We start from the raw sequence: 25,987 nt of genomic DNA on the forward strand, positions 1-25,987 counted from the left end.
AAACTCCCTCGCAATGCATCAATGTCCAGATCAGTAAGATCAATAGCTTTCTGGCAAGTCGCTAAAGTCAGGCACATTCGAGTCACATTTGAAAGACGGCGAGTATGCCTTTTCAGGTAGTATTCCAGCCTTCAAACCCAGCATGTAGCTCCATTGTACTGCGTTCTCAGTCCGCCAAGTCCAATAGAACCAGCCCCAGGCTTGCTCGAAGCTGTGCATCTGGGCTTCGGCGTACATCTGCAAGAATTGCTTGTACGAGGCGGAGTACGTGCTCGGGTCTGCGTTTGCTTGGGCACAAGAACACGGAGGCTCAGCACAGGTCGGTGTCAAGACTGAGGTGTCGGGGTCACCTGTATCAAGAGTGCCCGCCCATCTAGAGCCAACGCCGACGTTGTTCAGATTCGGCGTGCAGTCAGTATCCGCCTGGGACCACTCGCCGTCCACGATCGGACCCCATCCGGTCGAGGGATTGTTGGCCGCAACCATTAGCCCTGTCCAGCCCGAGCATGCAAGGTTGATCTTGTCTTGATGCTTTAGTTTGAGCTGACCAGTGTTGAAGATCTGGTACTGATGAGTGTCCATGACCAATTTGTCGTCAACACCATGGAACATGTCGTCCCAGCTGTCAAGGCTGAGGAAGCCGTCTCCGAAGACGATGTGTTGATCAATGCCGTTGCCTCGGACGATCTTGATGGCTTGCTGGTTCCAGTCCAAGACAGATTGGGGGGGAATGACCAACATTTTTGGCTCGTTGACAAGGCCATAGATGGTGACCACGTTCTTGTATCGATCCTGCGCGAAGAAGGAAGAGAGCTGCTTATGTATGTCCAACGACCTCTGAGCGTTCGTGGCGCCATCAGGGCCCAAAATCCAACCTATGTCGCCTTGGTGACCGCTATGAGCCCAGCCATTCTGACTGCCAGGGACAGAATGCAAATCGAGATTGACTCTCAGGCCATTTTGACGACAGTACTCGATTGCTCTCAGAAGGTACCGCCACGCAACTTGTGGTACATATGGATCACCGGGATATGTGGTGACGGCCCAGTAGGGGTATGGGATCCTCACATGGTCCAAGCCGGCATTCTTGATATCGACAAAGCTCTGCTTCGTGATGAAGGTGGAATAATGTGTTTCCAGCACACGCTGTGCAGCTGGTCCGAGCTTCTGGGTCAAGGTCCATTCATCAACAACACCGGCAGAGGCGGGATAGTCGAACATGGACGGTGTGATGAATGGTTCCAAGGACAGCCACCCACCAACGTTCACGCCTCTTATGGGCATGTTACCATAGTCCCACTTCTCATTCAATGCCGGGACGTTGTCGTTGGCCTTTGTCGAGTCATCCCAGTCCGAGTTGAGACCCATGACCGACAGCCCTCCCACTGTCTCCGCCGTGTACGTACAATTGAAGTCGGCCGTGTCCATCCAGGTTGAGATATCGGTGTAGGTGCCTTTTGCGCTTGCTGGAACCGAACTTGCGTCACAGTCATTCTTCGGGTCGGATGAGGTGTCCCCTGAGGAGGCGGAAGACGGGGACGATCCACCACCTGACTTCTTGCTGTTGTTGCTCACCACCACGCCGATAGGGATGAAGATTATCAGCAACAACGCTATCAGACCTAACAGCAACCAGATCTTCTTCTTGCGCCGTCCAGCGTCGCCGTCTGATCGTCTATGCGCCTCATACTCATACTCTTTTTCGTAGCCACCACCACGTCCATGCGCCCGTCCGTGCTTTCGACCACCACCCCTTCCTTCCTCCAAGATCGCACCGCTGACATTGCGATTCTTGTGTTTCGTCTTCCGTCTGGGAGATGCGTCGGCCGCCTTGAGCTTCTTGTACTCCTTCTGTCTCTTCTCTCTGCGTTTGCGTTCCTCGTACTTCTCCTCAAACTCCGTCCGCTCGTTGTGCGCATTCAGCTTTGCCAACGCCGCACTACTCAGAAGCTGAGTGCCGCTGTTTGTCGACGTCCCTGAGCTGTACTTTGCTCTATCTCGCTCTCTTTCCCTGTGCCGTCTGGGATCCCCGCGCGCGTCGCTTGCGCTCCGGTGTCGATCGCTGGCTCTACGAGGTCTTTTCTCCGGCGATGGCGAGGGCACAGGTGACGCTTTTGCCTTTTCCCTCGGCCTCGGGGCTCTTTTCGGCGTACGGGGAGGTTCATCGTCATCGTCGCTGAGGAAAGGGTGCGCGGCTGGTGCTCGTGCTGGTGCTGGTGCTGCACGCGCGTTCGGCGGCCTGTTGAATGCGGGACGTGTGTCGGCCCTTGCCGCGGACTCACGACGGGGCTTCGGCATGCAATCGACGTTGGTGGTGCAGAACCTTCATATCAGCCTTCAAGAATCTGTATTCGAAGAAAAGATGTGGATACTATCGTCTGTGATGATCTGTTAGGGAAGTCCTGGCGGTGACGCATTACAGAGATTGGTAAAGGCTGTTTACGGTAGGTTGGCATAGCAACCGCCACGACCTGATGAAGGACAGTGGGTTCGCGTGGCCTACGGAGTACTTCGTACCTTAGTTTAATCTGTCGCGTGGCACATCCGCCGGATACGTCTGGACAGAACACACAATACTAGTGATAGGTTGGTTCAACCATACCCCTAGATCGTCAGGAAGGACTCTATCTTGCGGCGTGTTGTGCAATATCTTTCTCAAATGGCACTATGAGGGATGCCCGAAATATCTCTAAACGCGAGGAAAACCTTTCAACACCGAGCTCGCTAAGCAGCTCAGTCTACGTTGCTCGGTGCTGAGTGCAGCTGATAGAGGGTCAAGTCGCCTTTTCGCGGCCACGGACATTCTCTTGTCGAAATTGACGGTGAACATCGACGAGATGAACGCTACCACAAAGCAGTCCCTGAAAGAGGGCCAATGTGTGTGGCTCTTACAATAATCATGCAGGATCAATTCATTTTTCGCGCGAACTATCGAGAAAGGGGCAGATTGGTGTGTATTGTGCTGAAACCGAGTCACGAGATGTTCATCTTCCCAAGTCTGCTGCACACCGATACACCTCTGACCTTCTCGACATGAAATGCATTGAGTCACCACAACCGCCAATAGCGCGCTGGCAGATCCAGCCTCATGACTTGGTACCGGCTATGGGACCTCGGAAGGCCGCCTATCAAAATCCTTCTCATGGCTCATTCACGGCATCGAGAGCAGCTTGCCGATTCTCTTTGTTCGTCTGTGATACATATGCATCCAGGTACGATGGCACCTGCTTCACCTTGTTCGTTGTACTCGGTATTGGCGTGTCAAAGGCCTCATACACCGGCACGACGCCCGTCCAGACCTTTTCAGTGACGTCGTCTCTTTTCTCATCCTTGGCCTCATCATGAGGACCGCCTTGGCGGATCTTTCCACTGCCGGTCTCGACCTTGACCCTCAGAATAGTGGTGGAAGTCATTTCCACGTTATCAGGCGGAATGCGAGTGTTCTCCCAACGCCCATCAACGACCTTGTTGGTGATCAGGCGCATGGCGTACAATTTCTCCTCGTCGGTTTCTACAGGCTTGGCATACCCTTGCAGGACGGCCGAGCGGTAGTTGTAACTATGTGAGTTTGGAGTCAACGACAGGACCAAGCCATCGACTTTGGTGGCGGCGACGCAAAGCGGCAGCCCTTTGTCCGAGGCTCGTGCCAGGCGCATGATCCTGGAACTGACATAACCGTGGAGGTAGCAGTCCAGTGGCTCGTCAATGCCCGAGGACGGATACTCGAATGAGCCCATGACGCCGATCATGGGTAGGATGGCGGGAAATGGCTGGTCAGGGCTCGGGGCAAATGAGACATGAAGGACTGAGGTGGTGTTGATGATTGAATGAATGGCTCCCAGGTCATAAGTCCCTGGACAGTTTAGTGACAAGAGTCCTTTGTTGACGGTGCGTCTTCTTACCTCGACCATCGTAGCGCTTTACAGTATTCTGTGGTTTCTTGGGATACTCCAGGTTGCGAACCATGATTGCAGCGCTTGTTCCTCGACCGAATTGTAGAGATTGAGCTTTAGAAGTATATTACAAGCCACTCGCAGAGGATAGTCACAGCATATGAACGTCTAAATGAGTCACTTACTGGCAACAAGCATATATCAAATACATAGGGCGCAAGTGGTCAAGCCTCGAACCAGGAAAGTCCACGCGAGCCGTGGAGAAGTGCGTCAGTTGGCATTGCTTCCAACCTTGCAACAGAGAGTTCAAGGATGAATTGATCACTCGGCGAAGATTCGTGTCACCTCTTCGCTGTCGCAGACATCGCTCTAGAGCATGTCGATGCGGCGGACCTTATGGCAGACGCTCAAGTGTACTGATAATGTTCTCAGATCACCATTTGCGCCTCCCTCGACCAGCTGCACGCGATCATGGCTCCGTCACTACAACACTGTCACGGTAGATGCCGCCGAGCTATCCTTCGGACAACCTGTCCATGAGACTCACCCGCACCTTCTTCGCCCTGGGGAGCTGACGCCCGGCATCAACGCCCAGGAATATGCGGATCGCCGGACGAAACTGGCAGCCAAACTGCCGGACAAGGCCATCGCAATTGTGGCAGCCTCAGACATCCAGTTCCGCTCCGGCAGCGTCTTCTACGAGTTCCACCAAGATCCCGACTTCCTCTACCTGACCGGATTCAACGAGCCCGAGGCGCTCGCGGTGATTGGCAAAGACGCGACAGGCACGGACCATACATTTCACCTCTTCGTGCGGGAGAAGGACCCGAAGGCGGAGATCTGGGATGGCGCGAGATCAGGCATAGATGCGGCGAGAGATGTTTTCAATGCCGACGAGACAGGGGATGTTTCCAAGCTGAAGAGGATCCTGCCGGAGCTGGTGGGCGAGGCGTCCCAGGTCTATACCGACATCACGACGCCGGATCCCAACCAGTCGGTTCTGAGGCGGTTTCTGTTCGGCGCAGCTCGCAGGACAACAGAATTCGCCGACGTCATCGAGCCGAAAAAGCTGCATCGGCTGAGGCCCCTCATGAACGATCTACGAGCTTTCAAGAGCCAGGCCGAGATAGAGCTGATGCGACACGCCGGCAGGGCATCCGGGCGAGCACATACCGAGGCGATGAGAAAGGCATGGACGCGGGAGAAGCAGCTCGATGCTTATCTCAGATACCGCTTCGTCGCGAACGGCTGTGACACCCATGCATTCGAGCCCGTGGTGGCGGGCGGGAAAAACGCATTGAGCATCCACTACGTGCGCAACGACGACGTTCTCCACGACGACGAGCTGGTTCTGGTAGACGGAGGCGGCAAATACGGTGGCTACATCGCCGACATCACCAGGACGTGGCCCGTTGGAGGGAAATTCAGCGCCGCGCAGAAAGATCTTTACCAGGCCGTCCTCACTGTGCAAAGGACCTTGGTCTCGCTCTGTCGTGGCAGCGCAAACATGTCCCTGGATAGACTCCACACCGTCGCCGAGGAATATCTCTCCAAGGAGCTGAAACAGATCGGCTTCGACATGTCCTCCAAGGCCATTGAGAAGCTCTTCCCGCACCATCTGGGCCACTATATCGGCATGGACGTCCACGACACCGTCGGATACAGCAGGAAGGTCACCCTGCAAGAAGGCCACTGTATCACCATTGAGCCCGGCATTTACGTCCCAGATGACGAGCGCTGGCCCAAGCATTTCAGGAATATGGGCGTTCGTATCGAGGACAGTGTCAGTGTCCAGGAGGACAGCCCGTATGTTTTGACGACCGAGGCTGTAAAGGAAATTGTAGATATTGAGGCCTTGAGGGATTGATTGATACGGGTACGACCTTATGGACGCAATCGTTCTTCGTGTCTATACAACAGCTCTAAGCGGCTTCAACGCTGCACCATAACGATGACTTTCCGTACGAGTATGGGGTACTCGAGGACTCTACCTCGTAGGTAGTCTCGCACATTCAACTTCTACGTCACTCTCTCATCGTTTTCCCTTTTAATTTTTGTGTCGGACAAACCCGACTGGAGTCCTTTGCTCGAAAACTCAATGGTTTTCAACCAATGAGCGGCCCTCTGGCATGTAGATACATGCTGTACGGAGTACTCGTACATAGAATTTTGAGAGTGCGCGTACAGATTATGGGGGAGAAACTCCGCATCGTAGCTCACTGGCGCAAAGACGCACACCCGAGCTTCACTTGATATTCCACCTACTTGCAGCTTGATCGAAGAGAACTCAATAGCCCTCCCACACATACATCACTGAAAATATCACAGATAATACATCCACACGACATACAGTCTCTGTGAACGTCGACAAGTCCAATCCGCCGAGGCCTACAATACTACCCATTGCAGGTCCTATCACCGTGACGGTGGCTGTGACTGACCGACTGTTCGTGACTGCAGTAACAAAATACTGTGCACATATCCGAGCCCACCACCCCGCGACCATCATTTCTACCCAAAATGCCCTACACGATAGGCATTCCCCCCGAGGACACCTCGCCCAGCGAAACCGACCCCCTGCTCAGCGCGCAAAACAACCACACCGGCACAGTCGTGCGTGTGGGAAACGCTCAACATGGCGACGACACCGCCGCAGAAGGCAATGACGACGACAATGCAGCCACGCCGTCCACGCCGAAACTCTTCGCCATCATGGCCTCAACGTGGATCGGCGTCTTCTTCGCCGCCCTGGACACGACCATCGTGGCGACCCTGACGGCGCCCATCTCCAGCTCGTTCGACTCCTTGTCTCTCCTCTCCTGGCTGGCGACAGGCTACCTGATCGCCAACGCGGCGTGCCAGCCACTAAGCGGTAAACTGACAGACATCTTCTCACGCCGGTGGGGACTGCTGTTCAGCAACGTCTTCTTTGGCGCCGGCACGCTGGTGTGCGGCCTGGCGCCTAACGCGGGGGCCATTATCGCTGGGCGAGTCATCGCCGGCGTGGGAGGCGGCGGCCTCACCTGCATCACCACGTACATTACGTCGGATCTGATCCCCTTGCGCCGGAGGGGGCTGTGGCAGGGGTACGGTAACCTGGTGTACGGGCTCGGCATGGGGCTTGGGGGTCCCATTGGGGGTGTTCTCTCGGACAACCTTTCGTGGCGCTGGGCGTTTTTGCTCCAGGTGCCGTTTATCGTCGTGAGCACGGTGTTGGTGTTTTTCCTGGTGGATATCAATGTTCAGGAGCGTGCCAATGCAAATGAGAATGGGGATGCGCATCCGCAGCAGAGGCAAGATGGTGCGGATGGCAACGGGAACGTGGACGGGAACGGCAGTGCCACTGCCAGTACCAATACAAAGTCGCGCCTCTCCCGGATCGACTTCCTAGGCAGCGCCTTCCTGGTCGGCAGCCTCGTCCTGCTCCTCCTCGGCCTCAACACGGGCGGCAACCAATTCCCCTGGAGCCACCCGGTCGTGATCGCCTCGCTCGTACTCTCGGCCGTCACGCTCGGCGTGTTTATCTACGTCGAATCGTCCCTCCCGCGCTGGGTGCCCGAGCCGATCCTCCCCGTCGCGCTGATCGGGCGCACGCGCACCGTCCTCGCCGCCTGCCTGGCCAACTGGTTCGGCACCATGGCCGCCTTTCTAGCCATCTACTACGTCCCACTATACCTGCAGATCCGGGGCCTGTCGGCCACGGCGGCCGGGTTGCGCGTCGTGCCCCTCGCGGCCGCCACCTCGGCGGGGAGCTTGCTCAGCGGGCTGATCATGCGCGCCACGGGCCGGTACTACCTGCAGATGGTGGGCGTCATGGTCGTCTTCGTCGCGGGCTCGGGGTTGATCTGCACGTTTGGCCTCGCCACGCCCGCTTGGGAGACCTTTGTGTTCCCAGTGCCTCTGGGGTTCGCGTACGGCGGCATGCTGACCATCACGCTAGTGGGTATGATTTCCAGTGTCGCACATGAGCACCAGGCCGTCATCACCGCCGCGTCGTATGCGTTCCGCTCGACCGGCTCGACCATCGGCATCACCATTGCGGGCGCTGTGTTTCAAAATATTCTGACAAAGGAGCTGCGTGCAGAGTATGGTGGCGTGGAAGGAAGTGAGCGCGTCATCCGCCGGCTCAAGGACAGTCTGGACGGGATGAAGCATCTTCCCCAGGGGTGGGACAAGGATGTCGTTCTGGGTATATATATGGATGCTCTGAGGGGTGCGTTTATCTCGGGCTTGGGTCTGGCTGTGTTGGCTGCGCTCGCTGGGTTGGGCATGAAGGAGCATATCTTGCACAAAAACCTGGCGAGGAAATAGTATATCACAAATGACCACAGGCTGGTGGGTATAGGTGTCGGACATGTGCAGGAAGCTGTTACTCTGTATATATAAGTGGGGGCATGGAACCCTCAAGAACAAAGAGAGAGACGATCAGAGGACACAGTAGTGGGCTTGAAATCACAATCTCTCGTGACAGAACAGCTCAGGCCTCGACAGGGTCCGCCCGTGTGGCCATTCTTGTTCGTTTAGTCGTTGCACCAGATTGCAAACCGCCAGTGCTCAAGTGGTCTATATCTTCCCGCTCCGGAACGTGATGACCCTGAGCCAGAATGTCCCCTACTCTTCAGTTCAATCGAGTCCGATCCAGACTAACGCATCCCGCCAATGAGTCTCAGACCAGCACCACCACCATCATGGGAGCATCGTCATCGAGCCTGGAAAGGGGTGTGACAAGGTGGGTGTCCGATTGCGTGCCACTGCACCAGCCCCCGTATCATCACCTCTCGGGGAGATGATTCCCTCCACGACCGCCTGCATCTTGATCTCGGGTCATTGCAGCCCCAGGAGTGTTGGGCATTGTCCACAGCACCACGGTACCTGCGTCTTCGGGTAACAAAGGACAAGAACAAAGCATTCCTTGTTGATATGTATATGCAAGGCTGATGTCGTAGCCCTGTGTGCTGTCTGTCGCTGTTGGTATCGAGGAGGTTAATTCTACAGCACGTTAGTGGTATAGTGGAGATTTTCCGGTTGCACATTGAGGGGCCTTCCGGATCTCTATCGTCAGATACTTTTCATGACCTGCCTTTTCAGCGTACACTCCCACAGACTGAGTAGATAGTTCACAGACAGGACGTCTATACCGGAGAGCAGCAGAACCGCTTCAACGTGGTGAAGCCGAAGCTCGCGACAGACGTCTTCCAGTCATTCTGGAGCCACCTCTGTCGGGCAGCAAGCCTAGGTATGACGCGGACGGGGTCAAATCTTTGCCACAGAGCCGCATCATTAGAGAGAGTTGCAGCGACCGAGCTCACCCCCCTCGGACAGGTCGTGTCGAGTCTGCTCGGCTATGGAAGCCTGGAAGGTCTTGCTCGAGGACAACATGGATCGGGCCGCAGATATCGCTCGTTTGCAATGTGGCATCGATCGGTAGGCTTGAACAAGGATCAAGCTAGGTTGGTGCGGGTTCGTCTTGCTGCAGGAAAATGAGCTAGAGACGAATACTAGTAAAAAGTTTGTGTTAGCTCTGCGGGTCAGCGACGCGATCGAGCGTTCGTCCTGCTGAAAATGAGGTGAGGCGGGTACGGCACCTCTAGTGGCACGGATCTCAGCAGCTCCTGCCTGTACCCTGTCTGTATCCTGTCTGTATCCTGCAAGAGCTAGACGGGAGGCCCACTGGCCCGAAGCGAGCTTGACAAGAGCATCAGCTCCCAAGACTTAGAGAAGAGGGAAGCGGAGACGAGGCGTGATTCTGCGTTACGCAACGCGAATCGGGAGAAGAGACTTCCCAGACAGTCATGGCCACGAAAATCCCTTCCGCAAGCAAGGAAGCAGCGGGCATTATGGAGAAATCCCGCCGTGCTGAGTCGATGGTGTCGCCTATGCATTACGAGTTGAGGGATGGTTCGGATCCAGAGGTCCTCAAAGTGTTTACGCCGGTTAAACCCGACAGGGATCACTTAAGAGAGACTTCATGGGTGTCGCCAGCAGAGCAGCACCCATATCGACACGGACCATACCCACTCAACCTGCAAGCTGCGAACAAAGGATCGTTACCAGACCCAAAGGAGTGTTAGCACAGGCGATGAAGGTTTCCAGCGGCCATATGTGCATGGCAGGCGTCATACATGATGGTCCGCGAACATGTCTCAGGGCCTTCCAGAGCTCTGAGTTCATGCTGGTGGTATTGGCCGAAGTCTTGGGATCCTCTGAAGACGGTTAGCTGCTGAGGAGGACCCCAGACGTAGGCAGAAAGAGTGTCAATGATAGCTTTTTTCCACCAATGTGGTCGAGCCAGCTCAACAAGTGATCGGGTTTGTGCGCTAGCGGACCGACGGCGACGCGGTAGCGGAGAAGCGAGATTTATACTTCGACGCTGGACGACCCGGGCACAAAGTATCGCGCAGCAATGTTGATGCGCTGGTTGAGGTGGAACAGAGGGAAGGAGCTCTTGTGGTGATGGCAGCCGACGGGCAGACGAGGGTTTCCCAGCCACCACCTTCCCTTCTCGAGGTGAGCAGTTGTCGTCAGGAGGATGGTCAGCCCTTGCCATGCTCGCGACGGAAGGCTGACGACACGCCCTCCCCTGGACTCTCTCGTGTCAAATGCCGATTAGCTATGTCCACTCCAGCTATGGCTCTCACATTCTGCAAACGGCTGGGTGTGCATGGATCCGGTCTATCGCAGGCTCTGGGGCAACAAGGCTCAGGCAGCCAACCGCGTGGTTACCCAGTCCACCCTCTCGAAACCCCTGCTCTAGGTTGACCGTCGCAGCAAGCCCTTCGGACAGGTGAAGCCAGGTCTTGACTCGAGCGTTTGGATCCGGAGAAGACGACTCCTTTGCTGGTCGTAAAAGGTCTGTTTGCGGACCTTGCACATACGGCGCGCCGTGTGTGGAAACAAACCGGGATATGAGCCCTGTTCCTGGAGTCAATGAGTCTCAGCTTGTTGACAGCTGGAGCCCTTGCTTCGCTGCGATCTCCAGACATCCCCGGGTACTCGCGGCACCGATTCTGGAAGCCATGATCCGGCACTATTGGATCTGCACGACTAGACTGATTTCTTACCGAGAACTGCGTGCGCTCCATATTGATTCCTGATACATACATCAACTGCTGGCCATCTCGCCCCTCGGCGGGCCCCTGGTCCACGACTCAGATCCTGCCACGCCGCACCGATTTCAACAGAAAGCACACGACACGAAGCAGACAATGACGAGCCATCCAGTAGGAGCTGTGTCGGTTGAAGTCATGAAGCCCATGGGCCCACCGCTATGATGAGTCAAGACAAGCTCACATTGCCAAAAGGTCTCGTGCAGTCGGAAAATGTGTTCTTGTGTCGTATTTCGTTCGCCACCAGCACGGCAGGAGTCGAGGAAGTGGTAGAGACCTGCAGATGCCGGGCCTCAAGTGACCTCACGCTGAGGCTGGGCCGAATTGAAATTGTTTTTCTGCTGCCTGTGAATTGGCGATTGGCCATGGTCAATGACACGTCGTACGTCGCAAGGATTATGTGTTGTAAAGTGGTCGATTTGCCAGGGTGATTAGGCGAGGGGGAGGCGGAAAGATATCAATCGATGGTGGTCCCGCGTTCGTTGGTTGAGGAATTTGTGTTTCAGCCCGGAAACCTTTACAAGTCTCGAAACAACCTTGCAGACATTCCCCTCAGGCGCCAATTGCCAAAACCTCAAGTCATCAGAGGAAGACGCGGGTGGCCCAAGGAACAAAAGAAGGTTCGGCGGTAACGTTGTTGGCTGAGAGACCTGGCAAGACCGAAGTCGTTCCCCGGGAAAGAAGCCCAGCTCGCCAGTAAGGTCCATGCCAACAAGATTTGATGAAGCAGGAAGGCTTGACTGACTTGTGTGTGTGTGGAGCAGACAGAGTTTCGAACAATTGACTGGCGGTCGTCATCTGTGCATCTGAACCGTACATCGTAATCTGATACCCAACATGTGCTTTTACGAGAGGACGGATTTCAGCTGCGGAGACTGGAGATGGGGCAACATGAAACAACGTTGTCCTCGCCAGCCTCGAATAGGCGAGACTTGTCCGGCCAGGCTAGTCGACGAGCACAACGTGACACATTCAGACGACGTGTGTAAGACATGCCAGGATATAGCCACCAAGAACAGACGACTTCGAAACTGCCGAGAAAACTTGGGGCGCTGGAAGGCCGAGGGCAACAGGTTCCAGGCCAGCATCGAGAAAGTGAGCCGAGAAGCGCGTCAACTTGAGGAAATCATCCGCGAGTTGGAGAGCAAGCGTGTTTCTGTCAATTTCAGAAAGTCAGACGCCTGGCGCGAGCCCAATGGGCGCCCAACGGCGACAGCATCTGCGCACCTGCCCAGCAGAAGCCGTTAAGGTGAATGGAACCCTGTTGTATGGTGACGCTCCTGGCGGCTAACTGAATGTCAGTTCGACGCTTGAAGAGGCCATGGGTTAATCGAGGGGGGAGCACGCCGTTGGCATATGTCAGGCTGATTAGTGCGTATGGAAGGGTCCGACCCTCAGTCCGTCATTACCAAAAGTGGAATTCCTGGATGGCGCTCCTGGTGTTATGCACTGACACCGACAACCAGGAGTGCGTGTGAAACTGTAGTCATGCTGCTGGTGACTGAGCAACATCGTAGGACAACCAAACGGGGTAAGGCCGCAAGTAAGGTTGGCGCCAAAGTTGGTGCTGGAGAACAGGAAGGCCGGCAGATAGAAGCAGCATTGACGAGCAGATCATTCATGATGTTTTCCTTTTCGTGCCGGCACGAACATGGCCTCCCTGCAGGAGGGGTGACACTGCCCTTTGTAGGCGCCGTGGTTGCATAGGCGTGAAGCTTAGGTCAAAGTTGGTCGCAAAATGAGCTTTGAAGCTCTGTTTCCCATGACATGATAGAGAAATGTCGAAGTAATATCGGTAGTGCCCATGGATCTGAGTTCACGCTCGCAGCTCCGAGCACAACGTAGCTCTCTGCCATACAATCCTGAGGACGACGTTGAGCATCAAGCGGTGGACATGCGTGATGAGAGGACGCGACCAAAGTGAGCGAGCTAATCTAACGCTAAGCCAGATATGGATTAGATCTGTTCCTAGCGTGGGCGGCAGGTGCAGCGGAGGAAATGGTTGGGAAAGGCAGCCGAGTGAGCCGAGCACGCCGAGGCAGCTTATGGTCCACCGTAACTGCCAAGCTGGTCAAAACCCACGTGACCCCGCTCCTCGAGCCGAGGTTGACGCTTTCCCCAATATCGTCCTTGTGTGCTACGTACAGCTATCGCCGAGGCGATACTCCGAACAGGCGCGCAAAAGGGCGCAGGAGTCGCTTGGACTCTCCCTCGGCCGAGGAGCAGAGCAAGAATCTTTCAAGCTGGAAGAACACGTTGACGCCGCTTGATTGTCCAGAAAATATCATTGCCGGTCCAGAGGATATTTGAGGGCTGCCAGGTGCATGACGACCTTTGCCAGGAGTCTGATCAATCACGCCGGTTAATCGTCCGCCACACAGTACATTGAGCGCGTACGAGGACTTTGAGCCACTGAGCCCATACGAGCCGTACGAGCACAGCGTCACCATGGCGCCAACGTTCCCGCATCTCACCATTGACTCTCCCGCCTCAGCCCCAGGCGTGCACGTGCTCACGATGCAAAAGCCACCGGAGAACCGCCTGAACGTGGCCTTCGCGCAGACCGTCATCAGCGCCCTCCGCTACATCGAGCGCGACCTGATGAAACCCGACGCGCCGGGCGCCGTGATCATTTCCTCCTTCTCCGACAAGTTCTGGTGCACGGGCCTCGAGCTGGATGAGTCGGACTCCAACATCTACGCCAACGCGGACGGGTTCTACCCCTTGCTGGCCACGCTGGTCGACTACCCGTACCCGACCATCGCGCTGATCACGGGCCACACCTTTGGCGGGGCCTGCCCGTTCGCCCTGTCGTGCGACTACCGGATCATGAACAGCAAGCGCGGCTTCATCAGCATGCCGCCCGTGAACTTGGGATTGCACTTTGACGGGATCGGCGCCCTGCCGCGCCTGAAGCTGGGCCCGCGGATCGCGAGGAAGATGCTCCTCGAGGCGCATAGGTGGACAGGAACGGAAGCGTTGAAGGACGGCATCGTGGATGAGGTGTGTGAGCCCGACACGATGAGGGAGCGGGCCGTGGAGTTCGCCAAGACGATCGCGCCGCGGGCGACGATGGGTGTTTATGGGTTGTTGAGATCCGAACTGTGGGGTGAGGCGCTTGACAAGTTCAAGGCAATCAGTTACGTGCACAGGAAGAGGGTTGGGACGGCAGCCAAGGCGAAGATTTAGACTAGCGACCGTAGGGAGTATACAAGGGACCAAAGGATTCACTGAATTGAACTCTATTGTACCCTTGCCTTGTCCACGCTAGCCAAGGAGAAGATTCAGATCAGACCACCGACCATATGGAGTATACCAGTTAAGTGATGGATTAACTGAATTGACTCTAGAGTATTATAGCCTCGCCTTGACCGCGCCAGCCTGCACGCGCTCGTGATCTTTCGCCGTGACCCCCAAAGCCAACGCCTCGAGCCTCGTCCTCGCACTCTCCTCCCCTTCGCCCATGACAATCTCTTCGCTCCGCCAATCCGGGTTGAACGTCACCAGGTTCAGCGGATTTTCCTTGTGCGCCTTGTGAAACAACCGAGTATACACATCGCCATCGTACGCACCCAGCGCACTCTCGAGCACGTAGTCCGGGATGGCCCACGCGTCCACCAGCGCCACGGCATGGGGACGAACCTGCGCCATCAGGTCCTGGATCGCGGGGGCCACATGCTGCAGCATGTCGACCGTCATGGCTTTAGCTAGAAGAAATTCCGACGCCGAGGCGTCGAGCGTGAATAGCGCAAACAGGCGGAAGAGCACCCTGAGCACCTCTAGCGTGGCCTCGTCGAGCGCCGGGGTGGGTGTGTCCGTGAAGACGGCGTCGTAAAAGTTGGACACGAGCAGGGACTCGGAGTGCGCGCGGCTCAGCTTGTGCAGCTGCAGCATCATGCTGGTCCACGGTTTTTTCTCGACCACTCGCGCCGTGTAGGCCTGGTACGAGAAGTACGAAGCACGCTGCTTGAACGCCCGCACCAGCTCGACCGGATAGCCGATGACGTCGAAGTTACTGGTCCGCGTGTTGTACGAGCGCGTGTTGCGCATATATTCCTGGAACTGCTCGTCCACGGAGTCGGTCGGCTTCAGGCTGGGTTTGTCGACCACGGCCTGCATCCGCTTGATCAGGTACGCGGCCGTCTGCTGCGTGATCATCCAGTTGTCGCCCTCGACGGTCGGCTTGGAGAGATACTCGTTGTTCAGCGCGATCATGCCGCTTCCCCCGCCGAAGCCATGCCCGCCCATCGCGCGGCGGCAGGTCTCGATGCCGTCGGCCGCGAGGGTCGTGCAGAGCGACTTTAGGCCGGAGGAGGCGGCGTGCATTTCGGCCAGCCGCGAGAAGTCGCCCGTCTTCTCGATCTGTTCGCGCGTGCCCCAGTAGAGCTTGTACATGGCTTCCCCGGTGTAATGCAGCGCGAAGGTCGTGGCCAGGAGAGGTAGGATGCGGATCTGCACCGTCGGGTAGTTGAGCACGGCTTGCTCGGGCGCGCCGGGGTCCTTCGCGTCGCGATCCGCGAACTGGCGCCGGATCGACAGGTAGCGGACCGCAACAGTCACAGCTCTCGCCAGCACGAGGCGCGCGTGCATGATGATCTGGGCCCGCACAAAGGTCAAGGATCCGTACACGACGGCCGGGTTCTCGGGCTTGTTGTACGTGCTGTTGTCAGGGTCGACGCCGGAGTACTTGGAGAGGAGTGCCGAGTGAGGCACCCGGAAGTGGTCGAAGAGCATGTAGCCATTGTCCATGCCGGGATAGCCGTACTTGGGGCCGATGTCGCCAATGACAATGCCGTCCAGGGGCCTGTTGGTTTTCATGTCCCGGATCTGGACAATGAACTGGTGTGGGCCATAGGACTTGTACTTCCCGGTCTTCGGGTCCGGCAGCAACAATTGAGCCACCACAATGGCATGGTTGGCAGTTCGGCCGAGGGCGCCATTCCACCACTTGCTGGCCGTGATGGTAGGGCTGTGTATCATGAATTCCTTCGTCCGAGGATCCCACTTTGCTTGACATTCGATGCCCTTGACGTTACTTCCGTGGCCAAGCTCGGTCTGCCCGTAACAGCCGATGATCTCCCAGTTCTCGGCCTTGGGGAGCCAGTACGCTTTCTGCTCATCGTTGCATTGCTCCCGGAGCGACGTGAGGAACATGGTAGCTTGCAGAGCATACGGGCCCATCTCGTCCATCAGGTAGTCGGCCATCACGTAGTCGTCTCGGTCCCAACCGTGCTTCAACGACAATCTCCTCAGTGCCTTTGCCCGTGCGAGGCCAAGGTGGTACCGGTCTGGCCTGGCCATGTTGAGCTGGTTCCTCTTACAAAAGATGGGGAGCGGCTCCAGTATGGACAGGATCCTCTTCTGTCGATTGAGAAAGTCATTGCGGGAAAGTAAGTGCTGTGACAAGGCGTCGACATTGACGTTTGATCCCGCTCGTTCCTGGGCCAGGATACTCGGCCCTTGGGGCTCGGCAGGTCGCAGTTTGTCCGTGAAGTCAGCCATCTCGTTGAGGGCCACGTCAAGAGGCGACAAGTCAGGTTCGACGATCAGACTCGAGGACACGTCTGGGCTATGTCAAAGATACAGTCCGCCGTACGCGGTGTCTGACCGGTAGCAACTATATGATCGGCCACACGCGACATCTCGGGAATACACTCGGGATCCTCGACGGCGACATTTTGACGACGTTGGGGATGCCTAGGCGAACCAGCTCCCCCTCCACCACCAGCATAAGTGCCGAGGCTGCTGGACGGGGGGCACGACGGAGGTCCTCTGGCTCCCAGAAATCGCCGTGATTGGCGGAAGCGGCATTTCACCTCTTGGAGATCTCGCCCTGCGTTAGGAGAGCCGCAGCGGCTACTGGTCCCAGCACGTCCCAGATACAAGAAGGGCTCCGCGGCGACTTGTGGTGTTGATGGCGGCAAGACACAAGTCAAGATGAAAGAGCAGCCGCAACCACAGCCGCAGCCGCCTTTCGACAGAACCGATTTCGTGCCGAGTCACACCGGCGACGACATTCTGCCCGCCGACCCCCTTTTCACTCGCCTGCTAACCCTTGCACACCGTCGCAACCCAAGGCCGGCGATACGCGACGTCAATGCAGGGATTGAACGGACAGCTGCCCAGCTGCTGAGCGATGTCCTCATCCTGCGAGGGGTTTTGAGAGACTCTCTCACACCCCGAGTGGTGGATGATCTGCGGGATGGGAGGGAAGTTTTCGTCAGTCTCCTCGCCCCTGGCGGGTATGAGTTCGTCGTGGGCGTGTTGGCCATCATGGCCTTAGGGGCCGCTGCGAGTCCGTTTAGCAGCGCACAGCCCGTCAAGGAGGCTTGCTACTACGTCAACAAGGCGCGTTCGGTGGCGCTCGTTACGGCGACTCCGGCTCTCGAGCTCGGTAAAGCCGTGGCCCGCGAAATCCAGGGCACCACAGACACAGGCTTTGGATTTGTGCCCATCAATGCAATCGAGAGGGTACCGCCGGTTGCGTTGGACAAGATCAAGATCTCGTCGAATCGCTACAACGATCCAAACGCGCCGGGTGTGGTCATCTTTACTTCTGGGACGACGGGGCCGCCGAAGGGCGCCGTGCTCAAGCGCGCGGCCATGATTGAAGGAGCCTTCTCCTTCGCGCAGCAGATCGGGCTACAGGAGACAGACACCCTTCTGCATCAGCTCCCCGTCCACCACGCCACGGGCATCTGGGTCTCGTTTTTCCCCTTCATTCAAGCCGGCGCTTGCATCGAGTTCAAATCCGGCAGTTTCGACCCCGAATGGACGTGGAATCGGTGGCGCCAAGGTGGTTTGACGCACTACACTGGCGTGCCGACAATATACATGCGAATGATGCGGTATTACCTCGAGCGCGCCACGAAGCTTCCGCCCGCAGAGGCGAGAAGTTACAGCGACGCTGCCGCAGCCTTCAAGGTCTGTTTGTGTGGCACCTCGGCCTTGCCAAAGCCCATCAACGATTTCTGGACCAGACTGTTGGGCCGCAGGATCGTCCAACGGTATGGGTCGACGGAGCTGGGCGTTGTCTTCGGCATGTCCCCCCACTCGAGCGAAGACATCCCTGACGGCTCTGTCGGCGAATTGTCATACGGTGTCGACGTCAGGCTCTCAGATGGCGACGAAGGCGAAGTGCTCGCCAAGTCCTGCAACATGTTCTCCAAATACCTCCATGATCCCGAAGCGACAGCAAATGCCCATGACCTGGATGGCTATTTCAAGTCCGGGGACGTGGCCAGACGTGTAGGAAAATACTACTACATCGTGGGTCGCGCGTCGGTGGACATCATAAAGTCGGGCGGGTACAAGATATCGGCTCTGGATATAGAGCGAGAGCTGCTGGCCCTGCCGTACATCGGAGAAGCCATGGTGGTGGGTGTGCCCGATATAGAATTCGGCCAACGAGTCGGTGCGGTCGTATCACTCCGGGATGACGAAGTCGCTCAGCAGTTCTACAAGGAGAACAATCGAAATCCCAAGAACTTGAGCCTGGGTGACTTACGCGCCGACGTACGAGATCGGCTTGCTGGATATAAGCTGCCAACACTCTTGAGGCTCGTCAAGGGTGAGTTGCCCAAGAGTGGCACAGGCAAAGTGGTCAAGAAGACCCTGGGCCCACAGTACTTCCCTCAGAATTATCAGGAAGATCGAGAAGTGCAAGTCTGGAGCAACAAGTCAGTTCTCCGAACAGCCAAGTTATGACCTTTGCGGGCTTTTACAGAGAAACTCTGCATTGAGGAAAGATGGATTCTATTAGACTAAGACAAGAATCTTGCCGAGACGCAGAACCGGAAATCTAGAAGTCAATGACATGAAGGACTTGAGCAAGACCGCCCTTGGCTCTCATACCGCCTCAAGCCCATGATCATCGCAAGCCCGCAGCTCCTGCGAGTGCTTGACTTGACGTGTAGCTCTACCATCCATATGCCCCTCGTAATCTGAGTCGCAGTCTACCAGTGCCACCGTCCCCAACGCTGACCAAGGCTTTGAGTCGTAGTCACAAAGACAGTGACGCTGGAAGTCGCCGACACAGTGGATGTCGAAGTGATTGTCTCGACAGTCGTGGTCCTTGTTGTTCTGGTTCTCATGGTGGTTTCTGTGACAGTTCCGGTGACAGTAACGATTGGGCCAGTGACACTTGCGGGGGCTCCAGAAACTGTGATGGTCAAAGTGGTGGTCGATGCCGGGCAAGTGTTGCTTGTGGTGGATGTTGTGGCTGCAGAGCTTGTGGCGTTGGTGTACGACGTTGTAACAGGGGCAACGGTGGAAGAAGAGTTGGAGCCCGAGGTGGTGATGGGAGCATTGATGGAGCTGGTAGAATTAGGCCAGGACCAAGACGTAGTAGCCGAGATGGGAGATCCCAAGGTGCTGGACGTCACGGTGGCGTTTGACACGCGAGTTGCACTGGTTGTAGTGTTGGCCCAGGTATAGGTTGAGGCACCAGAAACAGAAGTAGAGATCGTGGCAGAGGCCATCAAGGTGTCGTTCACTCGGAAGGGAACCGATGTAGTCGTGAAGGTCGGGATAGCGCCCGAGCTGCTCACGGTGGGGCGTGCAGTGGTGGATGTGAAATTTCCGCTAGAAGTAGCTGACCACCAGCCGGAGTGGCTGCTGCCTCGGCTGTGACTGCTCCATGAGCCGCTAGTCCAATCGCTCCAGTCACTGCGTGTTCGTGTGGTCCAAGTAGCTGAGGTCGGAACACCCGTGATTGTGGAGTCGGAAGTGGTTGTAGCAGTAGCCAGATCGGAGATTGAGCTCGAGGTTTCAGTGGTCGAGATAGGACTCTCCGAGTAGGAAGTGGAAGCACTAGATGAAGACATGGACCTTGACGTCTCCGTAGTGACAGATCCAGTCGACCTTGTGAGAGACGAAACCGACGTCGTAGACGCCTCAGCCGAGACAGTCGTGGAGCTGACCACTTTGGCACAGTTCGGATCTCGCTGAACGAGTAGAGCAATCGTGTCGGGGCTGGTGATGGGATTGTTGAGGTTTTTGAGGACTCTGCAATTATCTGTATCGGTCGTAGTGTCGAAGACAACACCCACACATGTCCCAGCACCTTGATTAGCGTTGACAGTGTCACAACGGCGAGCGCATAGCTCCGGAGTGTCCCTCGTGATCCAGGCACCACGGAAGCTGCTCTCGTCATAGGTCTTGTCACAGATGAAGTTGTACCTGACACATGAATCTGTGCCACTGAGAAGGGACAGGCCGGCGTACTGGCAAGTGGTGGGGCCTGAATCATCGCTTGATGTTGTGGTAGTGGCGGTTTCGGACGTCGTCACTGTCGTGGATGAGAAGGAGGTGGTGTCAGGGCTTTCTCCTGCTGAGGTTGTGGCTGTGGTTTCCGAGCTGCCCGTGGTGGTTGTCCAGGCCCACGACCAGGTGGATGATGTTGCGGAGTCCTCAGTAGAGCTAGACGAGGTTGCGGTCGAATCAGCTGCTCTTTTGGAAGTTGAGGGCAAAATACCGGTAGATGTTGTTACAGTGTCGGAAACGGTTTCAGTGGACGAAGTAGATACATCGGAAGAAGTTGAATCAATATCCGTTGTGTTGGTAGTCAAGACAGCAGTTGTCGACAAGGTGGTGCTGACGACACCGTCCACCGAGGAAGTCGCAGTTGCGGAAGTGGTGCCGGAGCCAGAGGTCGTGGTACTCAGGCTATTGGCAGAGTTGATCCAGTCAAGCCAGATACTAGCACCTGGGTAGGGCTCAGCTGGCCACGGCCAATCTGTCGTACCTGCGCTCGCGACTGTATCGGTGGTCGAAGCTTCCTCCTGGGCAAAAGCACCAGGAAGGACTGTAGCCACACCCAGCCACAAGGCGGGTGCAATAAGGGTAGATCGCATCTTGAACGAGGGACTGTAAGTTGATTTCAAACGAGTGACAAGAAACCTGTTGGTTAGTAGCGAGCGACTTTGGAATCGAAAGAGTGAACTGGTTGATGAACATCGAAACCTACTGAGCATCGCTGGGAGCGGCTATATATCTTGCACAGTCATCACAACATCACGAATACCCGTCTTCGAAAGAATGATTGTCTCAGAGAAACCGCAGTATAGAATCCCATGCAGGAATGCCTTGCAGATCCTGGGCGGAGATGAGGCCGATAGAAACGTCAACAGGTCCTTCTGGCAGATAGGAAGGGGGAATATGCCTTTCTTGGCAAGCCATGTCCGACGCAAGGGTCACGATCCGCCGCATGTATCCAACAATGCTATTCTTAAGTCCAAGACAATGAATTCCAAGACGAAGTGAAATGTAAGGGCATGTCTCACTTGCGAAATGTTGAGTGATAACAAAGCCTGCGGCATCGGTGCCTTGCTCCAATGAAGTGTACAATTTGAATTCTTTCCGTGCTTGGTGAAATCGAGGAGCAAGGTATATGAGCGACAAGGAGGAGGAACAACGGTGGACGCAGCAAACAAAGTATGCTTGACTTGGATGAGGCAAAGAGGAGGCTGTCTCACTCTGTCCACTGATATGGCTCGCCATGTTGCAGTAAAGCTGACAATCGGGAGTGTGGTGGGTGTGCTTTGAGACTCCGTCTCGATTTTCAGAGAGAGCCATGTCTGGGGTGAGATATGTGTCTCCAAGCCTAGTCAGATGCAGCGCAGCCATGTGAGCTGTTTACAGGAACACGTAGCCTAGAAGGACAAGTAGGAGTACAGGAGCAGGTAGTACTCCGTAAAGAGTGAGAGAAAAACACATCGTCCCTCTTCTCTTGTAGATTAGCCACTCGCCGCTTTTGCTCGCACTCGGCTCACTTGCTTTCTCCACGCTCCGTAAGTCTGCCTAAGCACTTGCTCCTCTCCCTTCTTCATCATACACTCAACTTTACATAACAGAACCCATTTGAGATGCCAGAATTGCTACTGCGAAGAAGCAGCCACTATCTCGAATATGTGTGCATGAGTAGCACAAGCTGAGTCCGCCGACAGTATGATAGAATATCACAGCGTCAGCGCAGTTACCCAATGCTTGCACCTGCGAGATCGCAGAGTGCCATGGGAGCGCTAGGGGCGTATGAAGCGCGACATGGCTTTCGTCGAGGTCCCCAGAGGTTGAGCCGCTGATCCCTCGTCTGTTCCGACCAATGTCACTGCCGCCGAAGAGCGTCGACGCCCTCCTTGGTCACTGCGACCGAGATGTCGGCTTGCTGGTCCTCCCGAGCTCATTGTCCACTTCCCCCTCTAGTCAGATGGGAGAGAATTTGATGCTTGCAGAGACTCTTAAGAACCTCGATTCCATCACCTCACGCATGGTCGTTCATTCGAGCCAGGTAATACTCAGGTGTGACCGTCGGACCTAGGGTCAGTCAAAATGGTTAGTTTCGTGGTTTTAATGGCAAACTGCCAGTCGCCTACCTGAGACCCAGATTTCGCCCGTCTCACCAACTGGCAGCACCTTCCCCTGGTCGTCCCGAATCTGGATAACATTCCCACAAAGTGGTTTACCAACGCTGTTCCAGGGCCAAGGACACCTGGGGCGGGCATGGTAGCCAGGAACGTCAATTCCGTCATCCCCCACGACTTGACAATATACGCCCGGGGCCAAAGCTCTGGTGATGTCCTGCTGGACGTCTACGGTCGTCTTTGCGGCTCCTGTCGTGATATACTTGAGGTTCTTGAAGTTTGTCCGTTTGAAATCGTCGTGGGCAAGGAGGCGAATCAGCACCGTAGGAACACAGAACATGAGTTCGATGGGATATCGGTTGTACGTATGTAATAGCAGGTCGATGTCTGTGGCGGGGGCCCAGGATGTCCTCGACTCCGACGCCCAAAGGGCAGAAGGAATGGATGAACAAACCCGCGACATGGACACTGTCGAGGATTCCGGCGATTTTCAAGATTTTCCGCCACTTTGGATTGGACGGAAGAGGTGTCTAAGTTGCAGGATCATGGATATGATATTTCTCTGAGGAAGTACAGACGCCTCGAAGGCATTTGTCAGTCTAATCGCATCAACAAGTAAGTGCAACACTACCAACCTTTGGGACTTCCTGTGGTGCCACTTGAAAAAACCATGACGGCTGTGCGATTGGCAATTTCTTCATCCCAAGCCGTATCCCATGGAGTTTTCTGGCCTGAGATGAAAGACCTGCCTCGTTCGTCCTTTCCCGTCATCGTCTCCGAGTCCTGTACCACGATGGAGAACCAGTGATCGCTCGACTTGCGCGTCGCCATCGCTAATGGAACTGTCGTTTTTGAGCAGACAACAGCTTTAGGTCGCAAGGTTTGAATCTGAAAAAGCAGTTTGTGAGCGGTGGCTTGCTATGGACAGGTCGCAACCACTGCGCCCAAGGCTATGAGAGCCAGCACATTCGGGAATCCCATCACCTGATTCTCCGTCAAGTTGATGACTTTGTCGGGATCCCATTTCCCGCTTTCTATCAATCCCGATTGTCTGTACCTGTGAGTGAGTTGGCAGACCAATTTTCGTGTTTGGCCCTTGGTAATGGTTTGATTGCGATTTTTGCCATCTCTCCAGGCCACTGAGTCGTCGTCTCGGTCCTTATTTGAAAATAGGAGGGAGAGCAAGTTTTGATCAGGTATGCTTTGAAGTTGACCACCGCTAGAAGTCATTATTTCTGGGTGCCCTGCCTTCGACGGATGCCAGATGTTGATCCTTTTCGCCCTTTCAGTGCCGTTGCACAGACTGTCACGCACAGGACAGTTTACATAATAGGAGGGTGCGGGTTTTTATCGAGTTGACCATGGGGCCTAGGCTCCTGGGGTCGGGAGGGGGACGCGCTGGGATGTTAAGGTACCTGTAACTTTCCAATCCGAATATATCCTGACTATATAGATCAATCTTTCACCTCGACTCAAGGCTTTCGCGAGTTCTGTGGTACTTTATTCTTCGCTCACCAACATGTCGTCGCACTCATTCTCATCAATCCTTTACGGGGTCGCCGAAGATCAAAAAGTAGCCACCATCGCATTCAAACGACCCCGACATTTCAATGCGATCGACCCGAAACTCCCTGGCGAGATTCGTGCCGCTGTGAGGCTCGGGAATGGCGATGCCAAAGTCCACTGCATTATCATCAAGGGAAACGGACCGGGATTCTGTGGTGGTTGCGATCTAAACCTCACTGCCGAACAGGGCGTGCGAGGGACGAAAGAGGGCAGCTAGGATGTGAGCAAAGGTTTCGACCCGTTCATAGACTATCAGATGATGAAAGAATACACCGAGTCCTACGCCGAGCTCTTGCGCAGCCACAAGCCCACCATTGCGCAGGTGCACGGGGCCGCGGTTGCTGGGGGCAGTGGCATTGCTCTTTCCTGCGATCTGGTGATCATGGCAGAAGACGCCCGCATCGGATATACGCCGACGAGAGTCTGGGGTTGCCCGAGGACGGCAATGTGGACGTATCGCCTCGGCCCCGAAAAGTCAAAGAGAATGCTCTTTACGGGTGATTTGGTCAACGGGAAGGAGGCGGAAAGCATGGACATGGTCTTGAAAGGCGGTTCACTCCAATCAACTCGAGCATACCGTCCAGTTTCTGGTCGATCGGATCAAGACGGTCCCTGTGAACCAGCTGTGGATCTAGAAGCGAGTGGTCAACAGTATCATTGAAGGTTCGTTGGAGCGGAGTCAGCAGCTCGCCACCATCTTTGATGGCTTGACGAGGAATTCGACGGGATGCCTTGAATCGCCATGCAGTCCTGCATGGACTGGGGGGAATCCTCCCACGGCACCCAGCGCGGACGCGATAGACGCCGTGGGGGAGACATGGGATGCAGTCCTAGGAGACACTGATCTCGATTTGTTCGGCTGGGATCTGTCGAGAGCCACCACCACGGACAACTAATTACTTTATGTTTGATTCCTTGGATCTTAGAGGCGTCCACGACCTGAAACGGGAATCAGATGATCCTGCCGCTCTCGATGCTTGCATCCTATCTTTCAAACCACATGATCTTCCCCGCCTTCCTTGCACATCTACTCGCCAGGGACAATCATGCACGAGAGTAACAGTATTCCATGGCCGGCCTTGGGAGCTCTGCACATCGACATGATATACCGCAACGTTTACGGTGATGGAGGCAGGGTACGCTTTGACCCATTTCCAGGAGTTGTCTGCCGTCCGTATCTGAAGTCCAGCAATCGGCTGGCGGAAAAGAAGGGTGAAAGTTCCAAAGTCTGAATGCCCTCTAATGGACTCTGGCACGAGTCCTTTTTCTCCTTTGGATGCGCTAGGGTGTTGCAGCATGTATCGCATGTGGCAGTTGGACATGGCTCCATAGTCATGTAGCTTCCAGAGCGTCTCCTCGTCGTCAAGTTTGAGGATGATGGCTGTCAGGACCAGCAGACGGTAGAGAATGTGGTAGTGCAGGTGACGGCAGAACTTCTCGGTTTTCTCCTTGTACTCCAGGCACGGCGGTGGACGGGGTCTGTCTTCGAAGTAACTGTTCCACTTGGGATCTTCGTAGAGCTCGACGTTCTCTCGCTGACCAGGCTTGTTGCCTCTGAGCTGGAAACCCAGCGGTCCGCCAGGCGGGCTGTGGTTCCGTTCATATTCTTATTTCTCCTGTTCAGAGAGTTGGAATATCTGGGCGGCAAGCGAGAACTGGTCGTTGACCTCTTCTTGGGACAGACCGAAGTTCACAAGGTAGAAAAAGCCGATCTTTTGGATGGCGTCGTGAAGCTGAGCTGCAAGTCGTTGCTTTCCACCACGTCGATCAAAGTCGGATAGATCTAGCGCCACAAGGTCTGTCCAGTCCAGTTCCACAGTTGTCTCGGGAATGGATTGGTAGCTGGCACCGTCGGTGATTGCAGGGGCACCCATTGTTCTGAACAAGCGGTGGAAGCGGTATCGTTCGTGCTGTAGTTCAAGAGCAGCCTAAGCGTTGGAGTGTGGCGTTTCTTGGTTCGAACAGAGTGGTAAAGGGAGATGGATCCATATATGCCCTATCAGTATAGTGATACTGCATGGCTCGACTTGCGGAGGTGGAGGTGGAGGCGGAGACCGGGCAA

At 55.6% G+C, this 25,987-nt stretch overlaps 13 protein-coding genes across 13 annotated transcripts; 6 read left to right on the forward strand and 7 right to left on the reverse strand.

The window, feature by feature from the left end:
• Positions 1 to 39: 39 nt before the first annotated feature.
• On the reverse strand, positions 40 to 2,298 carry A1O7_00175 (glucan 1,3-beta-glucosidase; the record flags this gene model as incomplete). The annotated part of the gene is made up of 1 exon (XM_007754217.1): positions 40 to 2,298. The coding sequence occupies one exon, from the start codon at positions 2,296 to 2,298 to the stop codon at positions 40 to 42; it is 2,259 nt and encodes a 752-aa protein (XP_007752407.1).
• An 842-nt stretch (positions 2,299 to 3,140) lies between these two features.
• On the reverse strand, positions 3,141 to 3,966 carry A1O7_00176 (uncharacterized protein; the record flags this gene model as incomplete). Its single annotated transcript, XM_007754218.1, has 2 exons — positions 3,141 to 3,853; positions 3,903 to 3,966. The coding sequence occupies 2 exons, from the start codon at positions 3,964 to 3,966 to the stop codon at positions 3,141 to 3,143; spliced, it is 777 nt and encodes a 258-aa protein (XP_007752408.1).
• Positions 3,967 to 4,269: 303 nt separating this feature from the next.
• Positions 4,270 to 5,760, forward strand: A1O7_00177 (xaa-Pro aminopeptidase; the record flags this gene model as incomplete). Its single annotated transcript, XM_007754219.1, has 1 exon — positions 4,270 to 5,760. One exon carries the CDS (start codon positions 4,270 to 4,272, stop codon positions 5,758 to 5,760), a length of 1,491 nt encoding a protein of 496 aa, XP_007752409.1.
• A 653-nt stretch (positions 5,761 to 6,413) lies between these two features.
• Positions 6,414 to 8,204, forward strand: A1O7_00178 (uncharacterized protein; the record flags this gene model as incomplete). The annotated part of the gene is made up of 1 exon (XM_007754220.1): positions 6,414 to 8,204. The coding sequence occupies one exon, from the start codon at positions 6,414 to 6,416 to the stop codon at positions 8,202 to 8,204; it is 1,791 nt and encodes a 596-aa protein (XP_007752410.1).
• A 3,632-nt stretch (positions 8,205 to 11,836) lies between these two features.
• Positions 11,837 to 12,151, forward strand: A1O7_00179 (uncharacterized protein; the record flags this gene model as incomplete). Its single annotated transcript, XM_007754221.1, has 1 exon — positions 11,837 to 12,151. A coding segment is annotated over one exon (315 nt), but the record flags the coding sequence as incomplete, so codon positions are not given.
• A 1,296-nt stretch (positions 12,152 to 13,447) lies between these two features.
• A1O7_00180 (uncharacterized protein) lies at positions 13,448 to 14,188 on the forward strand (the record flags this gene model as incomplete). The annotated part of the gene is made up of 1 exon (XM_007754222.1): positions 13,448 to 14,188. One exon carries the CDS (start codon positions 13,448 to 13,450, stop codon positions 14,186 to 14,188), a length of 741 nt encoding a protein of 246 aa, XP_007752412.1.
• Positions 14,189 to 14,353: 165 nt separating this feature from the next.
• A1O7_00181 (uncharacterized protein) lies at positions 14,354 to 16,501 on the reverse strand (the record flags this gene model as incomplete). Its single annotated transcript, XM_007754223.1, has 1 exon — positions 14,354 to 16,501. The coding sequence occupies one exon, from the start codon at positions 16,499 to 16,501 to the stop codon at positions 14,354 to 14,356; it is 2,148 nt and encodes a 715-aa protein (XP_007752413.1).
• A 435-nt stretch (positions 16,502 to 16,936) lies between these two features.
• A1O7_00182 (uncharacterized protein) lies at positions 16,937 to 18,706 on the forward strand (the record flags this gene model as incomplete). The annotated part of the gene is made up of 1 exon (XM_007754224.1): positions 16,937 to 18,706. The coding sequence occupies one exon, from the start codon at positions 16,937 to 16,939 to the stop codon at positions 18,704 to 18,706; it is 1,770 nt and encodes a 589-aa protein (XP_007752414.1).
• Positions 18,707 to 18,954: 248 nt separating this feature from the next.
• A1O7_00183 (uncharacterized protein) lies at positions 18,955 to 20,853 on the reverse strand (the record flags this gene model as incomplete). Its single annotated transcript, XM_007754225.1, has 1 exon — positions 18,955 to 20,853. One exon carries the CDS (start codon positions 20,851 to 20,853, stop codon positions 18,955 to 18,957), a length of 1,899 nt encoding a protein of 632 aa, XP_007752415.1.
• A 1,406-nt stretch (positions 20,854 to 22,259) lies between these two features.
• Positions 22,260 to 22,822, reverse strand: A1O7_00184 (uncharacterized protein; the record flags this gene model as incomplete). Its single annotated transcript, XM_007754226.1, has 2 exons — positions 22,260 to 22,312; positions 22,372 to 22,822. The coding sequence occupies 2 exons, from the start codon at positions 22,820 to 22,822 to the stop codon at positions 22,260 to 22,262; spliced, it is 504 nt and encodes a 167-aa protein (XP_007752416.1).
• A 170-nt stretch (positions 22,823 to 22,992) lies between these two features.
• A1O7_00185 (uncharacterized protein) lies at positions 22,993 to 23,589 on the reverse strand (the record flags this gene model as incomplete). Its single annotated transcript, XM_007754227.1, has 1 exon — positions 22,993 to 23,589. The coding sequence occupies one exon, from the start codon at positions 23,587 to 23,589 to the stop codon at positions 23,278 to 23,280; it is 312 nt and encodes a 103-aa protein (XP_007752417.1). The 3' UTR covers positions 22,993 to 23,277.
• A 289-nt stretch (positions 23,590 to 23,878) lies between these two features.
• A1O7_00186 (enoyl-CoA hydratase) lies at positions 23,879 to 24,586 on the forward strand (the record flags this gene model as incomplete). Its single annotated transcript, XM_007754228.1, has 2 exons — positions 23,879 to 24,115; positions 24,143 to 24,586. 2 exons carry the CDS (start codon positions 23,879 to 23,881, stop codon positions 24,584 to 24,586), a joined length of 681 nt encoding a protein of 226 aa, XP_007752418.1.
• A 946-nt stretch (positions 24,587 to 25,532) lies between these two features.
• Positions 25,533 to 25,799, reverse strand: A1O7_00187 (uncharacterized protein; the record flags this gene model as incomplete). Its single annotated transcript, XM_007754229.1, has 1 exon — positions 25,533 to 25,799. One exon carries the CDS (start codon positions 25,797 to 25,799, stop codon positions 25,533 to 25,535), a length of 267 nt encoding a protein of 88 aa, XP_007752419.1.
• Between the last annotated feature and the right edge of the window lie 188 nt (positions 25,800 to 25,987).

Source organism: Cladophialophora yegresii (assembly GCF_000585515.1).
Source record: "Cladophialophora yegresii CBS 114405 chromosome Unknown aczIN-supercont1.1, whole genome shotgun sequence".
In the NCBI taxonomy this organism is placed as follows: domain Eukaryota; kingdom Fungi; phylum Ascomycota; class Eurotiomycetes; order Chaetothyriales; family Herpotrichiellaceae; genus Cladophialophora; species Cladophialophora yegresii.